Raw genomic sequence first — 20,265 nt, forward strand, 5'->3', positions numbered from 1 at the left:
GTCACATTCTGAGGTATTGGAGGTTAGGACTTCAAGATGTGAATTTGGAGGGTAGACAAGTCAGCCCATACAAGCAGTATTTCAAGTAGGATTTCACTGGCACAGGAAGAGGCAAAAAGAAAAATAGGACATCCTAAAGCAGAGAGAGAAAACCTGCACACACAGATTTTTGTTTGGGCTGATTAATTTGTTTTTAAAGGCTGCTAGGTGTTTTCTCATCAAAATTCTTCCAGAATTCAAACCTCTAGCCCTATCAGGCCTGCATCCTTGCGTGGCAACAACTGGCTGGAACTGGGTGGTAGCTGCCCAAGGGCTGTGTGCTTCAGTTTACCCCAGTTCCCACCACTGCTCCATTTTGGTCTCTGACCTTGTCTGCCTCATTTAAAACTATTAGAGTTTTTGATCTCTGGGAAGGAGAGTATAAAAATAGATCCAAAAATATAAAATAAAATAAAAATAGACCCAAATACATATTAGAATTGAAGAAAAAATGTATGCGATATTTCAGACTTTGAAAAAAAGTTTTATTGAAGTATAGCTGATTTACAAGGTTGTGGATATTTCGTACTTAAGGGGAAGCATTGTGTAGAAGAACTGGCCTTGCTGTCCCATCCCCAATCAGAAGACAGTTAATTTGAAGAGTTTAACTAAGGCAGGTGCCTTTCCTTGGGTATCACAGAGTTCAGCCATTAAGAGCTATAGACCTTCTATGATGCCGAAGCTCTCTGAGACCTCAAGAAAGGCAGGAGAGAAACCAGATCCTTTGTTCTTTAGCAAAATAATTGATACTCACTGATTCTGTTAATTTTGAGAGGAAATATTCTTGCTTTGATATGGGTTTAAGCTGCACAGTCTTTAAGGGGAAGAAAAGTGCTTTATCTAGGGTGAGATGCTTCCTTGTCAGGTCAACCAGTAAAGGACCCATACCAGCAACCCTGCCACCATGCTCGTGGGTGGGGCTGTTGTAAATAAAACAGGAACTGGAGGTTCTTCCTTCAGCATCTCCTGAGAGCTGGGTGCCCATCCCCTCCACCCCTATGAAACCACGGCTGAAACTCAGGGTTGGATGAGACAAACAAAGACTCAGAATCTTGTTTGAAGAAAAGAATCCAGGCTCCCTGGGGGAAGAAGTAGGGTTTTCCCTGAGGAAGGAAGGTAGAGTTTCTCCACTTTGAAAATTGAAGAGGAGGAGGCAAGAGGGACAATGAACAAACCAAGGTGTCAGAGCACCCAGTTAGAAAACTTGGAGAAACATCTGAAGCACAGTCTGGAAAGTCTGGGCTACCAGCTGCCTCCCTTGTGCAACTTAAAAGAGAAGTGAGATTTAATATGTTTGATTCTCTCTGGAAGTGTCCTGACTTTGCTAAAGGGACATGTGGTGTTTGATATGTTGGTCCCGTGAACACTAAAGAGGCAGAGCGGCATAAGGTAGAAGGGCCTGTTCCTCCCATCTCCTCCTGGCCTCCAGGGAAAATGAAGGGTCATCCTTGGCTGGACTGTAACTCTGAGCTTCAGGTGGCCAATGCAGTATCAAAGGATGATCTAGAGGCAGCACCTGAAAGCTATGGCAGCAAAGGAATGGTCAGATGTGGAATGGAAGATCAATTTTTCTGCTTAAGTCCTGTAATTTAAAGAATACTGCTCCCAGATATATGGGGGCATTTAGCAAATTCCTGAGCTATTATTTAATAAATAATGTTAGAATAATTAAGTATTATTTAATTAGAAGATGTTAGATTAATTAGATAATAAGACCCTAGGTCACACCAAAACCAAAAATTAATTCCAGGTGGACTGAATTGCTAGCTGTGAAAAAAACATAGATAGGTAAAAAATGAAACTATACAACTTAAGGTAAAATATAGGAAAGTTTTTTCCTATTAATAATCTTGGAGTAGTCCCAAGCAAGATATGAAACCTAGAAGTCGTAGAAGGAAAAAATGCCAGATTGGACTACACAAAAATTAACAAAAATACCCTAAATAATAGCCAAGATAAAGAGAAGAGCCAACCAGGAGAAAATACTTGTATGCATGTAACAGACAAAGGTTAATCTCCCTAAATACAAAAAGAACACCAACAAACTAGTAAGAAAAGCAGGAATTCCTGCTGTGGTGCAACAGGATTGGAGGTATTTCTGGAATTCTGGGATGAAGATTTGATCCCTGGCCGGGCACAGTGGGTTAGGGATCTGGTGTTGCCACAGCTATGGCTCAGATCTGATCCCTGGCCCGGGGACTCCATATGCCACAGGGAGCCAAAGAAGAGTGGAAAAAAAGATCACAGGATATGTCTAAGGACTTCATAGAAGAAATAGAAATGATGAATAAGCATATTTTTAAAAACCTGCTTGATCCTTTGTAATATTTAAAGGAATTCACATGTGAATTATCAACATGATTTTTTTTTTTTTTGTCCACAGGTGAAAAAGTTTATATAAATATAGAACCAGACCTAGAAGAATCTGCACTAAATTATGAACAGTGCTTTTTTTTTTAGGGCTACACCCTCGGTATATGGAAGTTCCCAGGCTAGGGGTCCGATTGGAGCTGCAGCTGCTGGCCTATTCCACAGCCACAGCAAAGTGGGATCTGAGCAGTGTCTGCGACCTACACCACAGCTCACAGCAAGGGATTGAATTTGCATCCTCCTGGATACTAATCGGATTCTCTTCCCCTGGGCCACAGCAGGAGCTCCTGAACAGTGCTTCATTCCAAGGGAATGTAATTGGGGAAGCAAACCAGGGGTCTTTCATTTTGTTACTTTATATACTTTTTCAAGTGGTGGGATTATGGGTGATTTTTACTTTGGGGATGTTTTGCTGTAAAAGTTAATTCCTTGGAAAGCAATGCAAACATTTTCAGGAGGTTTGGAAATAAGATTTTTTTTGGCCACACCCATGGCATGTGGAAGTTCCCAGGCCACTGACCAGAGCCACTGCAGTGACAACACCAGATTCTTAACCTGCTGCACCAGAAGAGAACTCCAAGGTTTGGGGAAATTTTGCTTGTTTATTTTAATTTTCAAAATCACAAAAATGTATGATATAATTAAAAAGAAAGAATTGGGAGTTCCCGTTGTGGCTCAGTGGGTCAAGAACCCAACATAGTGTCTGTGAGGATGCGGGTTCCATCCCTGGCCTTACTCAGTGGGTTAAGGATCCTGTGTTGATGCAAGCTGTGGTATAGGTCACAGATGTGGCTTGGATCTGCTGTTGCAGTGGCTGAGGTATAGGACTGCAGCTGCAGCTCTGATTTGATCCTTAGCCTAGGAACTTCCATATGCCACAAGTGTGGCTGTTAAAAGAAAAAAAGAATCAGAACAATTTTTACCTATTCTCACATCTCGGACCAATTTTTATGCACATTCTGTCCCTGAACTAAATTAATGAATACCTTCAGTTATATATTTCCTTCAACATACTTTTCCCTGAAAATAGAAGAGAAAGAAAAAACAAGGAGGAAAGAAAGAAAAATTAAGGTACAATATGTATGTAAGGATTTAATTGTTTGAATACATTATTGTTGCTTTCATTAAAGTTTTGGCTCTGGTGAGGACCCGAGTGATCAACTTAAGAGATAACCAGACATCACTTGGGAAACAAGTGTTTGGAAATGTCAAAAGAAGATGTTCTTACTATTGAATAAGCCACTTGAAAAAAAAAAAAGAGGTATTACATATATATATTACACAATTCCAAGGGTCTAAAAGAGCATGCTGTGAAGTTGTGTCCCTGCCACCTTTGTCCCTGAGACCAATACTATTACAAGTTTCATGTATGTCTTTCCAGAGATAACCTATGCATGTGCAAGCATTGACATGATGTATGGGAGCCTACCATACCACCGTTTTGCATCTTACTTTTTAATTTTAAAAAATATATATATTAGAAATTACTGTATATAAGTATACCTAGAGCTGCCTCACCGTGTTTTTGGTTTTTTTTTTTAAAGCTGCAAATGATTCTAATGCCTGGATTTACTTTAATTTATCTCATAGCTCCCTACTGATGGGTTTTGATTGTTTCCAATATTTATCTGTACAAACAATGCTGTAAAAAATAATATCCTTGTATATCTGTGATTTTGCAAATGTGCAAGTGTATTCATAGCAAAAAAAAAAAATCCCTACCAGTAGGACTGCTGGCTTAAAAGTAAGTGCACTTTAAACTTTCAAAGCTCTGTAGCAATTTGTACTCCCTTGAACCATGATTCAGTTTGTTTTCCTACAACCTCAAATACATAGTGGTATCAAACTTTGATCTCTGTCAATCATACAGGTAAAAAATGGTTTCTGATACAGTCTGGATTTGTCTTTCTTTTATTACCTGCAAAGTGGACCATTTTTGTGTATGTTAAAGAGCCATTACAATTCCTCATCTATGAATTATCGATTAATTATGTTTTAAATTTTTATTCCATTTCATTCCTTTACTTTTAAACATTCATTTAAATTATAAAAATAATTTTTTGTTATTTAAGGATTCTCTTGATAGGTAAGAGAAAAAATCCAGCTCCATGGTATTTATGAAACTTCAAATCAGAATGACCTATTGTCACATACAGGTTCCCTATATTGGAGCTACTGGTCATACTCCTTAAAACAACTATGCTTACAAAATTAAAAGGTATAATAAAAAAACAAAATTAAGAATTTTGGGATACAACTAGAAATATAAAAAGTATATAGATTTGAAAAAGCTAATCAAAATTGAAAACATAGAAATACAATAATAGAAATTAAGAATTCAATGGCTAGATTTAACAGCAGATTAGACACAGCTGAACGGAGAATTAGTGAACTGAAAGAGACAAAATGATAGAAAGATATAAAAGAGAGGGTAAGAGACAGGAATGATAGTCAGAAGGTCTTTCATAAAAATACTCTGCAGTCCTAGAAGGAGAGGAGAAAAAAATGGGGTAGAAGAAACGTTCGAATGTCTGAAAACCTTCCAAAACTAATGAAAGATATTCAGTCACAGAGTCAAGAAATTCTATGACCTCCTAATGGGATAAATAAAAAGAAATCCATACCTAGCTACCACAACTGTCTGTCTAATTGTTGCCCCTTGAACTTCATATGCCCTTCCCACCTCTGGCTACCTGTAAATAACCACTTCTTCAAATGCTCTTGGAATAAGCTTTATCATCCTACTGGTTTCACCACTAATGGACGGAATAATCTCTGACCCCGTGTTTATTATTTTGTATGTGTATGCATCGTTTTTAACTTTTTGAAAATTTTAATCCACTGTACATATATGATATAAAGAGTTCACGAAATAATACTTTTTCTTGCAATATTTTTTGTACTATTTTATTCTTTTCCATCTTATTAAAAAAAAATTCGCTAAATCTGATCTCAACTTGCAGTTTGAGAAATCCTACCTCAGCAGACTGGAGAGTGTGTGGGTGGTGGGGAGGGAGAAGGGTAGAATTGCATTAAAAAAAAAAAAAAAAACCTAATATTTAAATTTGTTTGGCTTCCTCCCTCCAGGAATCAGGTGACCCTGGACACAGGGCTGTTTTGTTGTTGCTGTTGTTTGTTTTACTTTTTTGTTTGGGGGATTTTTTTTTTTTGCTCTTTCCTCGCTCAGCGCTCAGAGTCCGGGATCAACCCCTGGGGCTCTTCGGAAAAGCCAGCAGCCAGTTTAATCTCTCCGGGCTGAGGCGTTGCGGCTTTGGGGTGACGAGCCCGCTGAGCGTGAGGGCTGGACTCACTGGGTGAGGCCTCCAGGTCTTGGAAGCCTCCCGGGCTACACTCCTGCCTGGAGTTCAGACCAAGCGAACTTCAAGTTCTCCACGAGAGTTCGCCAAAGTGAAAGGTGGGGAGTCGCGGGAGAGGCGGCCATCGTCGGAGCTCTGTGGGTCCCCCTAAGTGCCCCTGTGCATCTTCTGCCTTGGCGTTGTCCGGCCCCTTCCCGAGCCTGGAGGCTGACAGTTGGAAAAGGGGGCTTCTGTGAGTTGGTTAAGTCCCGTTTGGAGAGACTGAAGACCGCGATGAAACCGGAGCAGTAAGGGGCCTGGCCAACCTTCGCCGGCCCACCCTGGGCTACCGGGGCCCTTGAACCCGCCCTTCCTGATTCGCCTTTGGGCGCGCTCGAGGCAGTCTGCACTCCAGATCTGAAGGTGCCGCAGGACAAGCCATGAATAGCATGGGTGCGCTGGGTGGCGCGAGGCTGCGGTGGGCGCTGCTGGGGACGCGAGTGCCCTTCCCTGTTCTGGGCTCACAGGGGGCCAGAGCCAAGGCCGCGATCCCCACCGCACTCCCGGCGGCCCAGACAGCGGAGGCTCCCGGAACCGGGCCTGGCGATCGGAGGCTGCGGAGCTTGAAGGAGCTTTCCGGGCCAGGGCGGCTGCGCCTCTTATTCCAACTGTTAGCACAAGGCTACGTTCTGCACTTACACCAGCTCCAGGTAACCCAGCAGGACCTCGCGCTCCGGGGATGCGGTGAGCTCGGGTCTGGAGAAGCTGGCGATGGGCAGACGTTAGACAAAAAGTGAAGGACACCAAACTTGGCTCGGGAGAGACGGGGGCTCTAGTCGCCCACTGGAAATTTGTAGGGCTTACAAACCGAAATGAACAGGTCGCGGAGTGTGATGAAGCAGGAGGCACCGGCCAGGAGGTGATTTGGGGAGGCTAGTTTTAAAAGTGGACAGAGGCTGAAAGAGGAGGGAACGGTGTGGGTAAAAGGATGGCAGATGCCAGTGTATAAGCTGCCAGATGTTACAGAACCACTGTGGGGATACTGGCTACCACAGACTTCTTCCAAAGGAAATGGCTTCTGGAGGATTACAGCCGTTTAGCAGTTGGCAGGGTAAATTTCCCCTTAGCAGAAAAAAAAAAAGTGTCACTTCTCAGGTAGTGAAAGCAAAATCGTTCACATTAAGGAGAAGGTAGATTTGTTATTAAGAAATCGAAGTCCAGTAAGGTGGGTTTATCAACTCTGTGGAACTCTGATGAGAATCTGGGATGCATGGATAGCCCACTGCCAAGGGACAGAGAACGGCAAACGCAGTGTTGCTTAAGTTAGAGAGGTTTTAGCAAACGAACCAAAGAGGTTCCTGTGGGATCTGTCTTTCTGATGAATATTAACAAATATGAATGCACCCACCCTGCCCCAGGCATTGTTCCAAGAGCTGAGATTCAGTGAGATGAGGCCAATACCTTCATGGGGATTGGTTATAAGCTCCTTTGAGGAAGAGGGAGGACAAGGGAGTAAACACATTGATGAACAGCTGATTTCAGAAAGAGAGCTTGAGTGCCCTGGGAAAAGCCAGTCCAGGGAGGAGTGGGACCTTTGATTCCCATGTGCCACCCGGGCACGTGTGTGGTTATCGGTGATTGATAAGAGGAATAGACAGGCCTTGGTTTGGGCTGGTGAACAAACTGGTTACAATGCAGCTGTGCTGGGCAGCAGTAAAAAAGGAGGAGAAAAAAAATTTTTTAATAAAAAATTTAAAAAATAAAGTAAAAGGAGTTTCCGTTGTGGCTCACTGGGTTGTGAACCCGACTAGCATCCATGAGGACGAGGGTTTGGTCCCTGACCTTGCTCAGGGGATTAAGGATCCGGCATTGCCATAAGCTGCAGTGTAGATTTGAAGACATGGCTCAGATCTGGCATTCCTGTGGCTGTGGTGTAGGCTGGCAGCTACTGCTCTGATTCCACCCCTAGCCTGAGAACCTCTATATGCTGCATGTGTGGCCCTAAAAAGAAAAGAAAAGAAAAGAAAAAAACAAAACAGGAGAATCGGTGGGGACTGAGGATAGGACAGGCCTTTGAGGAGGGTCTTGAAGGCCAGACGGAGGACCCTCGTTCTGCTGAGGGGCCATGGAGGGAAGACGGCCTCCAAAGAACCCTGCCAGGTTATGGTGTGTGCGGTAGAACGGATTGGACAAGAGAGGTGGAGAGGGCTTCAGGTGACAAAGGCTTGGGTGTAGCAGTATCTGAGCCACTCCCAGGGAAAGCTGGACTGAGAGGGAAGGTGAGGGAGGAAACGACTATGAGGGTTTGAAGGTCCAAGTTGAGCAGTCTCTCTGCACCTGCCTGGACTGCTGCCGTCTCCCCCGGGGTCTTCGCCGGTGGGCTCCTGTCTCCGAGGCATGGTGGGCAGGTCACAAGGCACTCAGGGATGGCTAAGAAGTCATTTCTTGTGTACTCACCTCCAAGAAACCAGGTAAACCAAGAAACCAGAGTGCTGAATGCTTCCCTGCTTGATTTAACCTCTAGAATTGCGAAGGCCCTCAAGGGTGGGGACTAAGGATTTCTCATCATTTCTCAGGGAGTGTTTCCTATGAAGTTTTGCACAGGATTATCTCTATAGCACTAGCTACCAAGAAATTCTAGAAAGTGGAGGAAGCATGAGAAAGCCAAGAATATGTGACCTTTTAAAGGAGAGGCCAGGACTCAGGTTGTAGGAGGGCCTCCTGCTCTAGCTTTTGTGTCTCAAAGCTCGGGAGTCACATGAACCTGTGCTGCTCCATGGGAAAAAATAAGGGCTAATAAGTCCTTCCCACTCTGTGTGGCTGGTGTGGGTTAGTGAAGGGCAGAGTGCTGCACATCTACAAAAGCCAGTTAATACCCCTATGGAGAAAGAGAATGCGTCCAGTGACTCACTTTTTGTATCAGTTCAAATCCATTTGGTTGCTGCTTACCCTGGCTTAAACCATAAAACAGCTTTAGTAGTTTATACAACTCAGTTTATGTAACTGAGACGTCTAAGAGTTGGGTGCCCTTCAGGTATAGTTTGCTCTAGAGATTCCTGAGACCATCAAAATTACAGTTTGGGTCTCCTGAAATTCTCTTGGTTCGCCGTCTCGCGGGATTTCGTTGACTGACCTGAGTTGATTGCCCATTCCAGAACCAATCATAGTAGCCATAGACTCATGCAGACTCACCCCTAAAGCTGCGGTTGGGGTCCCTGCCACTGAAACAGGTAGCTACTGCACAAGGAGCAGGAGTGGAATTGATATGACAGCTGACCATAGTGTCCCCTGCACCCCCAGTTGTCAAAAACTGCGTATCACACATTAAATGAATAAAATCAGCTTAGGGAAGCATTGTAGGACTTTAAGGGGTTGGAGACATGTGAAAGCCATGCTAGTCCGTAAATGCCAATTTTTTCTCTCTTCTAGCTAAAATAATGGCAAGAGTGCAGAAAAGATAAAATGTGACATATGTTAAATTTATATGTGAATTTTTTAACAAATTGGTATCTTTCCAAGATGTCCACCCTGAGAACGATGAGATCAGCCATCCTGTAGCTCTAATTTGTAAACTGCCTGGGTTGGTGATCCCTCTTGTGTCCCCCAAATGTCTCCTGTATATAGTATTTGTTGTTTCATGCATCAAGTTTCTATAGATAGAGATATAGTTAAAAACTTTTTTTCTCGTGATGAGAACTTTTAAGATTTACTTTTTTTTTTAAGCAACTTTTAAATATACAATACAGTGTGTTTTAATCACCATACTCGGCATTACATCCCAGGTTGTAATCCTATAATCTCCCCTTACTTATTTTATAACTAGAAGGTTTTAGTTTTTGACCACCTTCACCCATTTTGCCCACCTCTGGCAACCACTAGTCAGTTCCCTATAAATTTTATTTTGTTTCATTTTTAGATTTCACCTGCACATGAGATCATCCAGTATTTGTTTTTCTTAATGACTTATTTCACCTAACTTAATTCTCTCAAGGTCCATCCGTGTTGTAAATGCATAAACGGCAGGATTTCCTTCTTTTTATGGCCGAATGATGTTTCGGTGTGTATGTGCCGTTTTCATTATCCATTTATCTGTTGATGGGCACTTAGGTTGCTTCTTGTCTTGGCTATTATAAATAATGCTACAGTAAATGTGGGGGTACATTTATCTTTTTTTAGTATTTTCATTTTCTTTGGATAAATACTCAGAAGTGGGACTGCTGGATCATTTTGTAATTCTATTTTCAATTTTCTGAGGAATCACCATACTGTTTTCTATAGTAGCTATACCAATTTACATTCCCACCAACAGTGCACAAAAGTTCCCTTTTCTCCATATCCTTGCCAACTCTTTTTTTTTTTTTTTTCCATCTTTTAGCCATTCTAACAGGGGTGAGATGATATTGTAGTTTTGGTTTGGATTCCCTTTGATTGCCATTGATGAATGATATTGAGTACTTTGTCATTTACCTGTTGGCCATCTGTATGGGAAAATGTCAATTCAGATCCTCTGCTTATATTTTAATTGGATTTTGTTTCTTTTGCTATTGAGTTATGTGACTTCATATATTTTGGATATTAATCCTTATCAGATATATGATTTGCAAATATTTTGTCCTATTCAGTAGGTTGCCTTTTCATTTTATTGATGGTCTCCTTTGCTGAGCAGAGCTATTTTAGTTTAATGTAGTCCCACTTGTTTATTTTTGCTTTTGTTTGCTTTAGCTTTTGGTGTCAAATCCAAGAAATCATCATCCGGACTGATGTCAAAGGGCTTACCACTTATATTTTCTTCTGGAAGTTTTACGGCTTCAGGTCCTATGTTCAAGTCAAATCATTTTGAGTTAATTTTTATGTATGGTATAAGATAGTAATCCAATTTCATTCTTTTGCATGTGGCTATCCAGTTTTCCCAACACCATTTGTTGAAGAGATGGTCCTTTCTCCATTATGTATTCTTGGCTCCCTTGCCATAAATTAATTTGCCATACATATGTGTGTTTATTTCTGGACTCTCTATTCTATTCCACTAATCTTTGTGTGTGCTTTTATGCCAATATCATATTGTTTTGATAACTCTAGCTTTGTAATATAGTTTGTTTTTTAAAATTTTTATTTATAGTTGATTTACAATGTTCTGTCAGTTTCTGCTGTACAGAAGAGTGACCCAGTTAAACATATTTATACATTCTTTTTTCACATTATCCACCATCATGTTCCATCACAAGTGATTAGATATAGTTCCCTGTGCTCTACAGCAGGATCTCATTGCTTATCCATTCCAAATGCAGCAGTTTGCATCTACCTGTAATATAGTTTGAAATCAGGAAGTTTGATTGCCTCCAGCTTTGCTCTTCTTTCTCAAGATTGCTTAGCTATTTGGGGTCATTTGTAGTTCCATACAAATTTTAGGATGGTTTATTTCTGTGAAAATTGCCATTGGAATTTTAATAAGAACTAGAGTGAATCTATAGATTGGTTTGTGTAGTATGGACATTTTAACATTATTAATTTTTCCAAGTCATAAGCATGGAATATTTTTTCATTTATTTGTGTCTTTAATTTCTTTCTTCATTGTCATAGTTTTCTGTATACAAGTCTTTCACCTCCTTGGTTATACTCATTCCCGGGCATTTTATTCTTTTTGATGCAATTGTAAATGGGAGTATTTTCTTTTTTTTTTTTTGAGAATGTTTTCTTAATTTCTCTTTCTGATAGTTTGATATTAGTGTATAGAAATACAACTGATTTTGATATATTGATTTTGTATCTTGCAACTTTACCAAATTCATTTTTTAGTTTTAACAGGGTTTTGTTTGTTTGTTTGTTTTTGGAGTCTTCAGGGTTTTCTGTATATAATGTCATGTCATTTGTAAATAGTGATTGTTTTACTTCTTCCTTTCTGACTTGGATGCTTTTTATTTCTTTTTCTTGCTTAATTGCTCTGGCTAGGACTTCCACTACTATGTTGAATAAAAGTGTTAAGAGCGAGCACCCTTGTCTTGTTCCTACAGCAAAGCTTTCAGCTTTTTACTATTGACTATGATGTTATCTGTGGGCTTGTCATATATGGCCTTTACTGTATTAAGGTACATTCTCTCTATCCACTTTTGTGAGAGTTTTTAATCATAAATGGATGTGGAATTTTGTCAAATGCCTTTCTACATCTATTGGGTTTTTTTCATTTTTTTGTTTTGTTTTGTTTCTCTTTTTTCCCCTTTATTTCATTTATTTTTATTTTCTACATCTATTGTGATGATGGTATGTTTTTATCTTTTATTTTCTTAATGTGTTGTATCACATTGATTTATTTGCAGATGTTGAACCATCCCTGCATCCCTGGAATAAATCCCTCTTGATCATGATGTACTTTTTTAAATGTACTGTTGAATTTGGTTTGTAACATTTGTTGAAGATTTTTTCATTTATGTTCATCAGGGATATTGGCCTGTAATTTTCTTTTCTTTTTCTTTCTTTCTTTTCTTTTTCTTTTTTTTTTTTTTTTTTGCCACACCCATGGCATGTAGAAGTTCCCAGGCCAGTGATAGAATCTGCACCACAACAGTGAAAATACTGGATCCTTACCCTCCTGAGCCAACAGGGAATCCTGTAATTTTCTTTTCTTGTAGTGTCCTTGTCTAGTTTTATTATTAGGGAAATTCCAGCCTCATAAAATGAGTTTGGAAATGTTCCCTCCACACTTATATTTTTTGGAAGAGTTTGAGAGAGATTGGTATTAATTTTTCTTTAAATGTTTGGTAAAATCCACCAGTGAAGCCATCTGGCTTTTATTTGTTAGGAGGTTTTGATGACTGTTTCAATCTTTTTGCAGTAATCGATATGCTCAGATTTTTCTCTTTTTTCATGATATGGTCTTTGTATGATGTAAGTTAGGTATTTATTCATTTCTTCTAGGTTGTCTGATATGTTGGCATATAATTGTTTACAGTAGTCTCTTGTGATCCTTTTGGTTTCTGTGGTATCAGCTGTAATGTCTCCTCTTTAATTTATTATTTTATTTATCTGAGCTCTCTTTTTTCTTGCTGAGTCTAGCTAAAGGTTTGTTTATTTTGTTTAGCTTTTTAAAACTCCAGCTCTTTGTTTCACTGATCTTTTCTACTATCGTTTTAGTCTTTATTTAATTTTTTTAAAGTATAATTGATTTACAGTGTGGTGCCAATTTCTGCTATACAGCAAGTGACTCAGTCATACATCTATATACATTCTTTTTTATATTATTTTCTATCATGGTCTATCCCAGGAAATTGGATATAGTTCCCTGAGCTATACAGTAGGACCTTATTGTCCATCCATTCTAAATGTCATAGTTTGCATCTATTAACCTCAAACTCCCAGTCCATCCCATTCCCTCCATCATCTTTCTTGGTAGCCATAAGTCTATTCTCCATGTCTGTGTGTCTGTTTCTGTTTTGCATATAGGTTCATTTGTGACTTATTTTAGATTCCATATGTAAGTGATATCATATGTATTTGTCCTCTTTCTGACTTACTTCACTTAGTATGATTATCTATGTTGTATCCATGTTGCCACAAATGGCATTTTCATTGTTTTTTTTAATGGCTGAGTAGTATTCCATTGCATCTATGTACCATGTCTTTTTTATTTATTCTTTTTTTTTCACATTGCCCTCCATCATGTTCCATCACAAGTGATCAGATATAGTTTCCTGGGCTATACTGAAATTATCCATTCCGAATGCAATAGTTTGCATCTACTAAGCCCAAACTTCCAGTCCATCCCACTCCCTCCCCCTCCCTCTTGGCAACCACAGATCTGTTCTCCATGTCCACAAGTTTGTTTATTTTCTGTAGATAGGTTCATTGTGCCATATATTAGATTCCAGATATAAGTGATATTATATGATATTTGTCTTTCTCTTTCTGGCTTACTTCACTTAGTATGAGAGTCTCTAGTTCCACCATGTTGCTGCAGATGGCATATTTTGTTCTTTTTTATGGCTGAGTAGTATTCCACTGTGTGTATGTACTACATCTTCTTAATCCACTCATCTGTTGATGGAGATTTAGGTTGTTTCAGTGTCTTAGCTATTGTGAACAATGCTGCAACGAACATGGGGGTGCATGTATCTTTTTTTTGGTCTCTTTTGTCTTTTTAGGTCCACACCCATGGTATATGGAGGTTCCCAGGCTAGAGGTCAAATTGGAGCTACAGCTGCCGGCCTACGCCACAGCCACAGCAATGCCAGATCCAAGCCACGTCTTCGACCTACACCAAGCTCATGGCAACACCAGATCCTTAACCCACTAAATAAGGCCAGAGATCAAACCCACAACCTCATGGTTCCTATTCAGATTTGTTTCCACTGCACCATAATGGGAACTCGGCATGTATCTTTTGGAATTATAACTTTGTCTGGATATATGCCCAGGAATGGGATTGCTGGATCATATGCTAGTCTTTATTTAATTTATTTCTTCTTGGATCTTTGTTGTTTCCTTTCTTCTACTAACTTTAGGTTAGTTTTTCCATCTATTTCTAGTCCCTTGAGGTGTAAAGTTAGATTATTTATTTGAGATCTTTCTTGTTTTTTAATGCAGGCATTTATTGCTATGAACTTCCTTCTTAGAACTCCTTTTGCTGCTTCCCATAAGTTCTGGTTTTTACCACTCTTCGCATCCTTTCCTGAAGCCTCTGTTCCCACTCCCCACTGGACATCAGCATCAAAGGCTTTGTTCTGCCCAGCACAGAAGATGTCGTTTCCAGCTCTGGCAGCTCCAGCAGCTCCACCACCAAGTCAGCTTCCTTGCTTGTCTGCAGTTCGGCTGGCAGCATGAGCAGCCCCATCATGACTCTGAGAAGGTTACTCTCTGTCTGAATGTTCCCTCCTGCTTGGTCTCCCTTACTGCTTGATCTGCCCTGCAATATGCGCACACCACTGCCATGTCAGTGCTCCTAAAAGCATGTTTGGTTAACTGCTTCCCTGCCCAGGAATCCCCATGGGGCCTGGGTATCACCTTTAAATTCCTCAAGAAGATATTTGAGGCCTCAGCCTCTTTTCTCAGGCTTTTCTCTCTTTAAGTTTTGATATGTTATGCTTTCCATTTTTATTAATATTTAGTTATTTTTTGTTTGTTTTCCTTTTGATTTCTTCTTTGACCTAGTGGTTACTCAGTAACATGTTGTTTAATCTCCATGTATTTGTGAATTTTCCAGTTTTCTGTCTGCAGTTGATTTCTAGTTTCCTACCATTGTGTGGGAAAAGATCCCTGATTAGATTTCAGTCTTCTTAAATTTATTAAGATTTGTTTTGTGGCCTAACATATGATTTACCCTGGACAATGTTCCATGTGTGCTTGAAAAAGAATGTGTATTCTGTTGCTTTTGGGTGGGATGTTCTGTATGTATTAAGTTCATCTGGTCTGATATGTCATTTAAGGCCAATGTTTCCATATTGATTTCTTGTCTGGATGATCTATCCACTGGATGAAGAGGGGTATTAAAATCTTCTAGTGTTATTGCATTGCTATCTGTTTCTCCCTTTAGGTCTATTATATAAGTGCATGTTTCTTTTCTTTCTTTCTTTCTTTCTTTTTTTTTTTTTTTGTCTTTTTGTCTTTTTAGGGCTGCACCTGTGGCATATGGAGGTTCCCAGGCTAGGGGTCTAATCAGAGCTGTAGCTGCCTGCCGACAGCACAGCCATAGCAATGCTAGATCCCAGCCACGTTTGCGACCTACACCACAGCTCACGGCAATGCTGGATCCTTAACCCACTGAGCAAGGCCAGGGATTGAACCCACAACTTCATGGTTCCTAATCAGATTCGTTTCTGCTGCACCATGATGGGAACTCCTATAAATGCATGTTTCTTATCATTACTTGTTTATATGGCTTAGAGACAGGGCTGTGAAGCTCTAAAGGCTGGGTCTATGTCTTTACCATCTCTGTGTCCCCCCCATCCCTAGTGCCAGGCACAGTCCTGGAGACAGGGAAGGTTCTCAGTAGTGTCTGATAGATGAATACACCTCATGCACAAGTCAAAGGGCTGTGAATGGTACTGAGCAGTGGCTACATCTGGTGGTAAATTTTTTGAGGCTCTTCTCAGCTCCCTGATCTGGGCTGTTTAGCATAAGATAGAGTGGAAAAGAGAGAGTGAAGTGGGAAGTTTGGCTAAGCCTGGAGCTTCAGCTCTCAGCTTTTCAGGTTCAGAAACTAAATTTTGTCAGTACATTCAGCATGGGTAGACTACTGGGGACAGACCCACACTGGCCAAAACCACAGAAACAAATTGTGGATTAGAGTGTTTATTTACAAAAGTTAGCCCTCCCAGGGATCATAATACCCTATCACATAGAAGCCCCCTATTCTAGTTACTCCTACCTAACAAAGTATCCCCAACATAATGGCTTATACGCTCATGATTTTATGGATCAGGAATTTGGGCAGTGCCCATCAGAAATGGCTTGTCTCTGCTTTACAGTTTTGTGGGGCTTTAGTTTGAATGGCTGAAGATGGCTGGGATGGCTCAAGTGGGGCCATAGTTTTGGCCTCAGGTCTGACTTTGGCTGGCTTCCTCAGCTTTTCTCCGTGTCACATCTTCTGGGGCTGAAATTTCCAAGATGGCTTCTTCGATTGCATGTCGGGTGCCCGGGCTCTTTTGGCCAGAACAGCTGAGTATCCACGAGGCTAACCTGGCGATGGGGGGAGCACAGTCTCTTGATAGTCACACTTCTTACAGAGTGAGTAATCCAAGCGACAGAATGTGGAAGTTGCCAGTTTCTTAAGGCCTGTGTCCAGAAACTGACATGGCATCATTTCTGCTGTATTCTATATTCTACCCATCAAAGCAGTTACAGAGCCCACCCAGATTCTAGAGGAGAAGATGTAGACCTGAACTTTCAATGAGAGAAATGGCAACGAATCTGTGTCCCTGTTTTTGTTTTTGTTTTGTTTTGCTTTTTTTTAGGGCCATACCCTCGGCATATGGAAGTTCCCAGGCTAGGGGTTTAATCAGAGTTACAGCTGCTGACCTACACCACAGCCACAGCAACGAGGGATCCCCAGCCCACTGAGTGAGGCCAGGGATCGCACCTGCATCCTAGAGTCCAGTTACTAGGAAGAGAAATTAGGAACTACAACGGTGGAATGCTTGGTGTGCAGTGACCTCAAACTATAGCAGTTAAGTACAATTGTATGGAAGGAAATTTCATCTAAAAACCTGGTTGAATGTGCTTTTCTAGTTCCTGTCCATTAGATTAAGCATCTCTTTTCAGAGATAAATGCTGCCTATTTTTGCTGTTTGGCTCCTTCTTCTGGGTTTTGTTTTGCTTTGTTTTGTTTTTCCATAACTATTTTATTTTTTATTTTTAAAAATTATTTCACCAATACATTTTTATCCTCCAGTTACACATACATGTACACATTCTATTTTCCCCCATTATCATGCTTCATCATAAGTGGCTAGACATAGTTCCCAGTGCTACACAGCAGGATCTCATTGCTAATCCATTCCAAAGGCAATAGTTTACATCCATTAGCACCAAGCTCCCAATCCACCCCACTCCCTCCTCCATCCCCTTGGCAACCACAAGTCTATTCTCCAAGTCCATGATTGTCTTTTCTGTGGAAAGCTTCATTTATGCTGTATATTATATTGCAGATATAAGTGATATCATATGGTATTTGTCTTTCTCTTTCTGACTTACTTCACTCAGCATGAGAGTCTCTAGTTCCATCCATGTTGCTGCAAAAGGCATTATTTCGTTCTTTTTTATGGCTGAGTAGTATTCCATTGTGTATATATACCACATCTTCCTAATCCAATCATCTGTCAATGGGCATTTGGGTTGTTTCCATGTCTTTGTTATTGTGAGTAGTGATGCAATGAACATGTGGATGCATGTGTCTTTTTTAAGGAAAGTTTTGTCCAGATATATGCCCAAGAGTGGGATTGCTGGGTCATATGGTAGTTCTATGTATAGATTTCAAAGGTACTCCATACTGTTCTCCATAGTGGTTGTACCAGCTTACCTTCCCACCAACAGTGCAGGAGGATTCTCTTTTCTCCACACCCCCTCGAGCATTTGTTATTTGTGGACTTATTAATGATGGCCATTCTGACTGGTGTGAGGTGGTATCTCATGGTAGTTTTGATTTGCATTTCTCTAATAATCAATGATGTTGAGCATTTTTTCATGTGCTTGTTGGCCATCTGTACATCTTCCTTGGAAAAATGTCTATTCGGGTCTTTTTCCCATTTTTCAATTGGGTTGTTGGCTTTTTTGCTGTTGAGTTGTACAAGTTGCTTGTTTGTTCTAGAGATTAAGCCCTTGTCAGTTGCATCATTTGAAACTATTTTCTCCCATTCCGTAAGCTGTCTTTTTGTTTTCTTTTTGGTTTCCCTTGCTGTGCAAAATCTTGTCAATTTGATTAAGTCCCACTGGTTTGTTTTTGCTTTAATTCTGTTGCTTTGGGAGACTGGCCTGAGAAAATATTCATGAGATTGATGTCAGAGAATGTTTTGCCTGTGTTCTCTTCCAGGAGTTTGATGGTGTCTTGTCTTATATTTAAATCTTTAAGCCATTTTGAGTTTATTTTTGTGAAGAAGGAACACTCCCAAAGACATTCTGTGACACCGCCATCACCCTAATTCTTCTAGGTTTTGTAACAGCTACTCCCATCCTGTTAACGCATTCTTTCTCCACTTTGGCTAATACTGTTGATTAGGTGGATTTTCTTTCCCAGTACTCATGTTGCCACCAAGCCATCTAGAGATTATCCTCCAGTTACCTTGACTTGGCTTCAGTGTTTTTCAGTCTCATCTGGCAGACATTTACAGATTGTCCTTGAGCCTCTGGAAGAATTGAGTAAAATTGCCTTTAATGCCTCAGGGATGGGAAACTTTAAACTAAGTATTAAGGCATAAAGTGTGAATCATGCCAATTTAGCAAATGCATTGCCAGAAGTTTTATCTTATGGATAAAATTCTATGGTCAAAGAGATATTCCAGACTATTCAAGATAGCAGTATTTCTGATTGGGAAATCTTAGAAGGACTTACATGTCCCAGTAGGGGACTAATTAAATAAATTATAGTACGTTCATACAAAGGAATTTTATGCAGCCATTAAAAAGAATAGATCTTTGTGTAAAAATATGAATCGCTTGCTAAGAGATGGGAAGTAAAGCGCAAAACTACAACGTGCCATCATTTGTGGATAAAAAGTGTGAGGGATAGGCATTCCTTGTGGCCCAGAGGGTTAAGGATCTGGCGTTGTCACTGCAGCAGCCTGGGTTGCTGCTGTGGTGCCAGTTGGATCCCTGGCCTGGCACTTGCACATGCCACAGGCATGGCCAAAAAAAATAAAAATAAAATGTCTCTGTCTCTGGGAGGACACTCAAGAAATTGGTAATGATGGTTACCTCTGTATAGGGTGTAGGAGTCTTGGAGTCTGGAGGTAAAAGTTAGGAGGAAGATTTTTTTAATTTTAATTTTTTATGGCAAGACTGCTATGGACCTCCCACCAGAGGTTTCTCTGCTTCATCCTGCCCAGGCATAGTTCACCATCTTTTAGGTCTTTTTGTATCTTCTGTACTGTTTGTATTTTAACAATGTACATATAGGTATTACCTTTTACAATTTAAAAAACAACAACAAAAGAACAGAGAGCCTGAGACCAAAGGAAGGCCGACCTAGTGCTTCCTAGTCCAACATAATATTTTGAGGACTTCTGATGGTCCTTCTTCTGGTACCTCTGTTTGGCTCTGAGTCCTTACCTTTTTGTTTTTATCCTTTGGCCACGTCCATGGCTTGCAGAAGTTCTCGGGCCAGGGATAGAACCTGCGCCATAGCAACAACCTGAACTACAGCTTGACAACAGCCATATCCTTAACCTGCTGAGCCATCAAGGAGCTCCGGGTCCTTACTTTTGATGTCCACTTCTGCATCTGCATCCTCTTTTTAGCTCTGCATCTGTTGCTGATCATCTCCTCCTTGTTCTTGGAATATTCTCATTGTTGCAATCCACCAGTACAGCTTATAGGCGAAGATGTGCTGAGTGTACTAGGTTTGCCTCTGGGTATCTGAGGGGTGTGGGTAGGGGGTGGGAAATGCTTCTGTCTTCCTGGCATTCTCTCTGAAGGCATCCCAGGTATTGTCTCTGTTGAATCACTCTTAGATTTTCCTCTGCTCTCAGCCCATCGTTTCTCTGCAGTGCAAAATCAGAGGGAAATTCTTAATATCCAACTATCTGGCACTAACCTAATGGCAGTTCTTCTGTCTTGCATGAAAACAGATGTTTTTACGGTATTGAAATAATGGCTGCGCGCATGCGCAAAAATCATTTTTTTGTAGCTTTGCTTGTAAAATCAAAAATTCAGAAACATGGTACGTGCCCACCAGTAGGATAAATAGATTGTGATATAGTTGTACAATGGAACACTAGGCAGTAGTCATAATTAATGCACAAGATGTTTATATATCAATATAGAACTTGGGGGAGGGATAAGTTAGGAGTTTGGGATTTATAGATACACAATGCTATATGTAAAATTAACAGCATGGGCTACTGTATAGCACAGGGAA

General features: G+C 40.5%; 1 protein-coding gene across 1 annotated transcript in view; it reads left to right on the plus strand.

Moving 5' to 3' along the window:
* Positions 5,497-20,265, plus strand: part of CYP27A1 (cytochrome P450, family 27, subfamily A, polypeptide 1) — a 42,311-nt gene continuing 27,542 nt past the window's right edge. The window contains 1 exon segment of the mRNA NM_001243304.1: positions 5,497-6,415. Within this exon segment, the coding sequence (NP_001230233.1) occupies positions 6,146-6,415 (270 nt within the window). The 5' untranslated portion in view covers positions 5,497-6,145.

The sequence above is a fragment of the Sus scrofa genome, chromosome 15 (genome assembly GCF_000003025.6).
Source record: "Sus scrofa isolate TJ Tabasco breed Duroc chromosome 15, Sscrofa11.1, whole genome shotgun sequence".
In the NCBI taxonomy this organism is placed as follows: Eukaryota; Metazoa; Chordata; class Mammalia; order Artiodactyla; family Suidae; genus Sus; species Sus scrofa.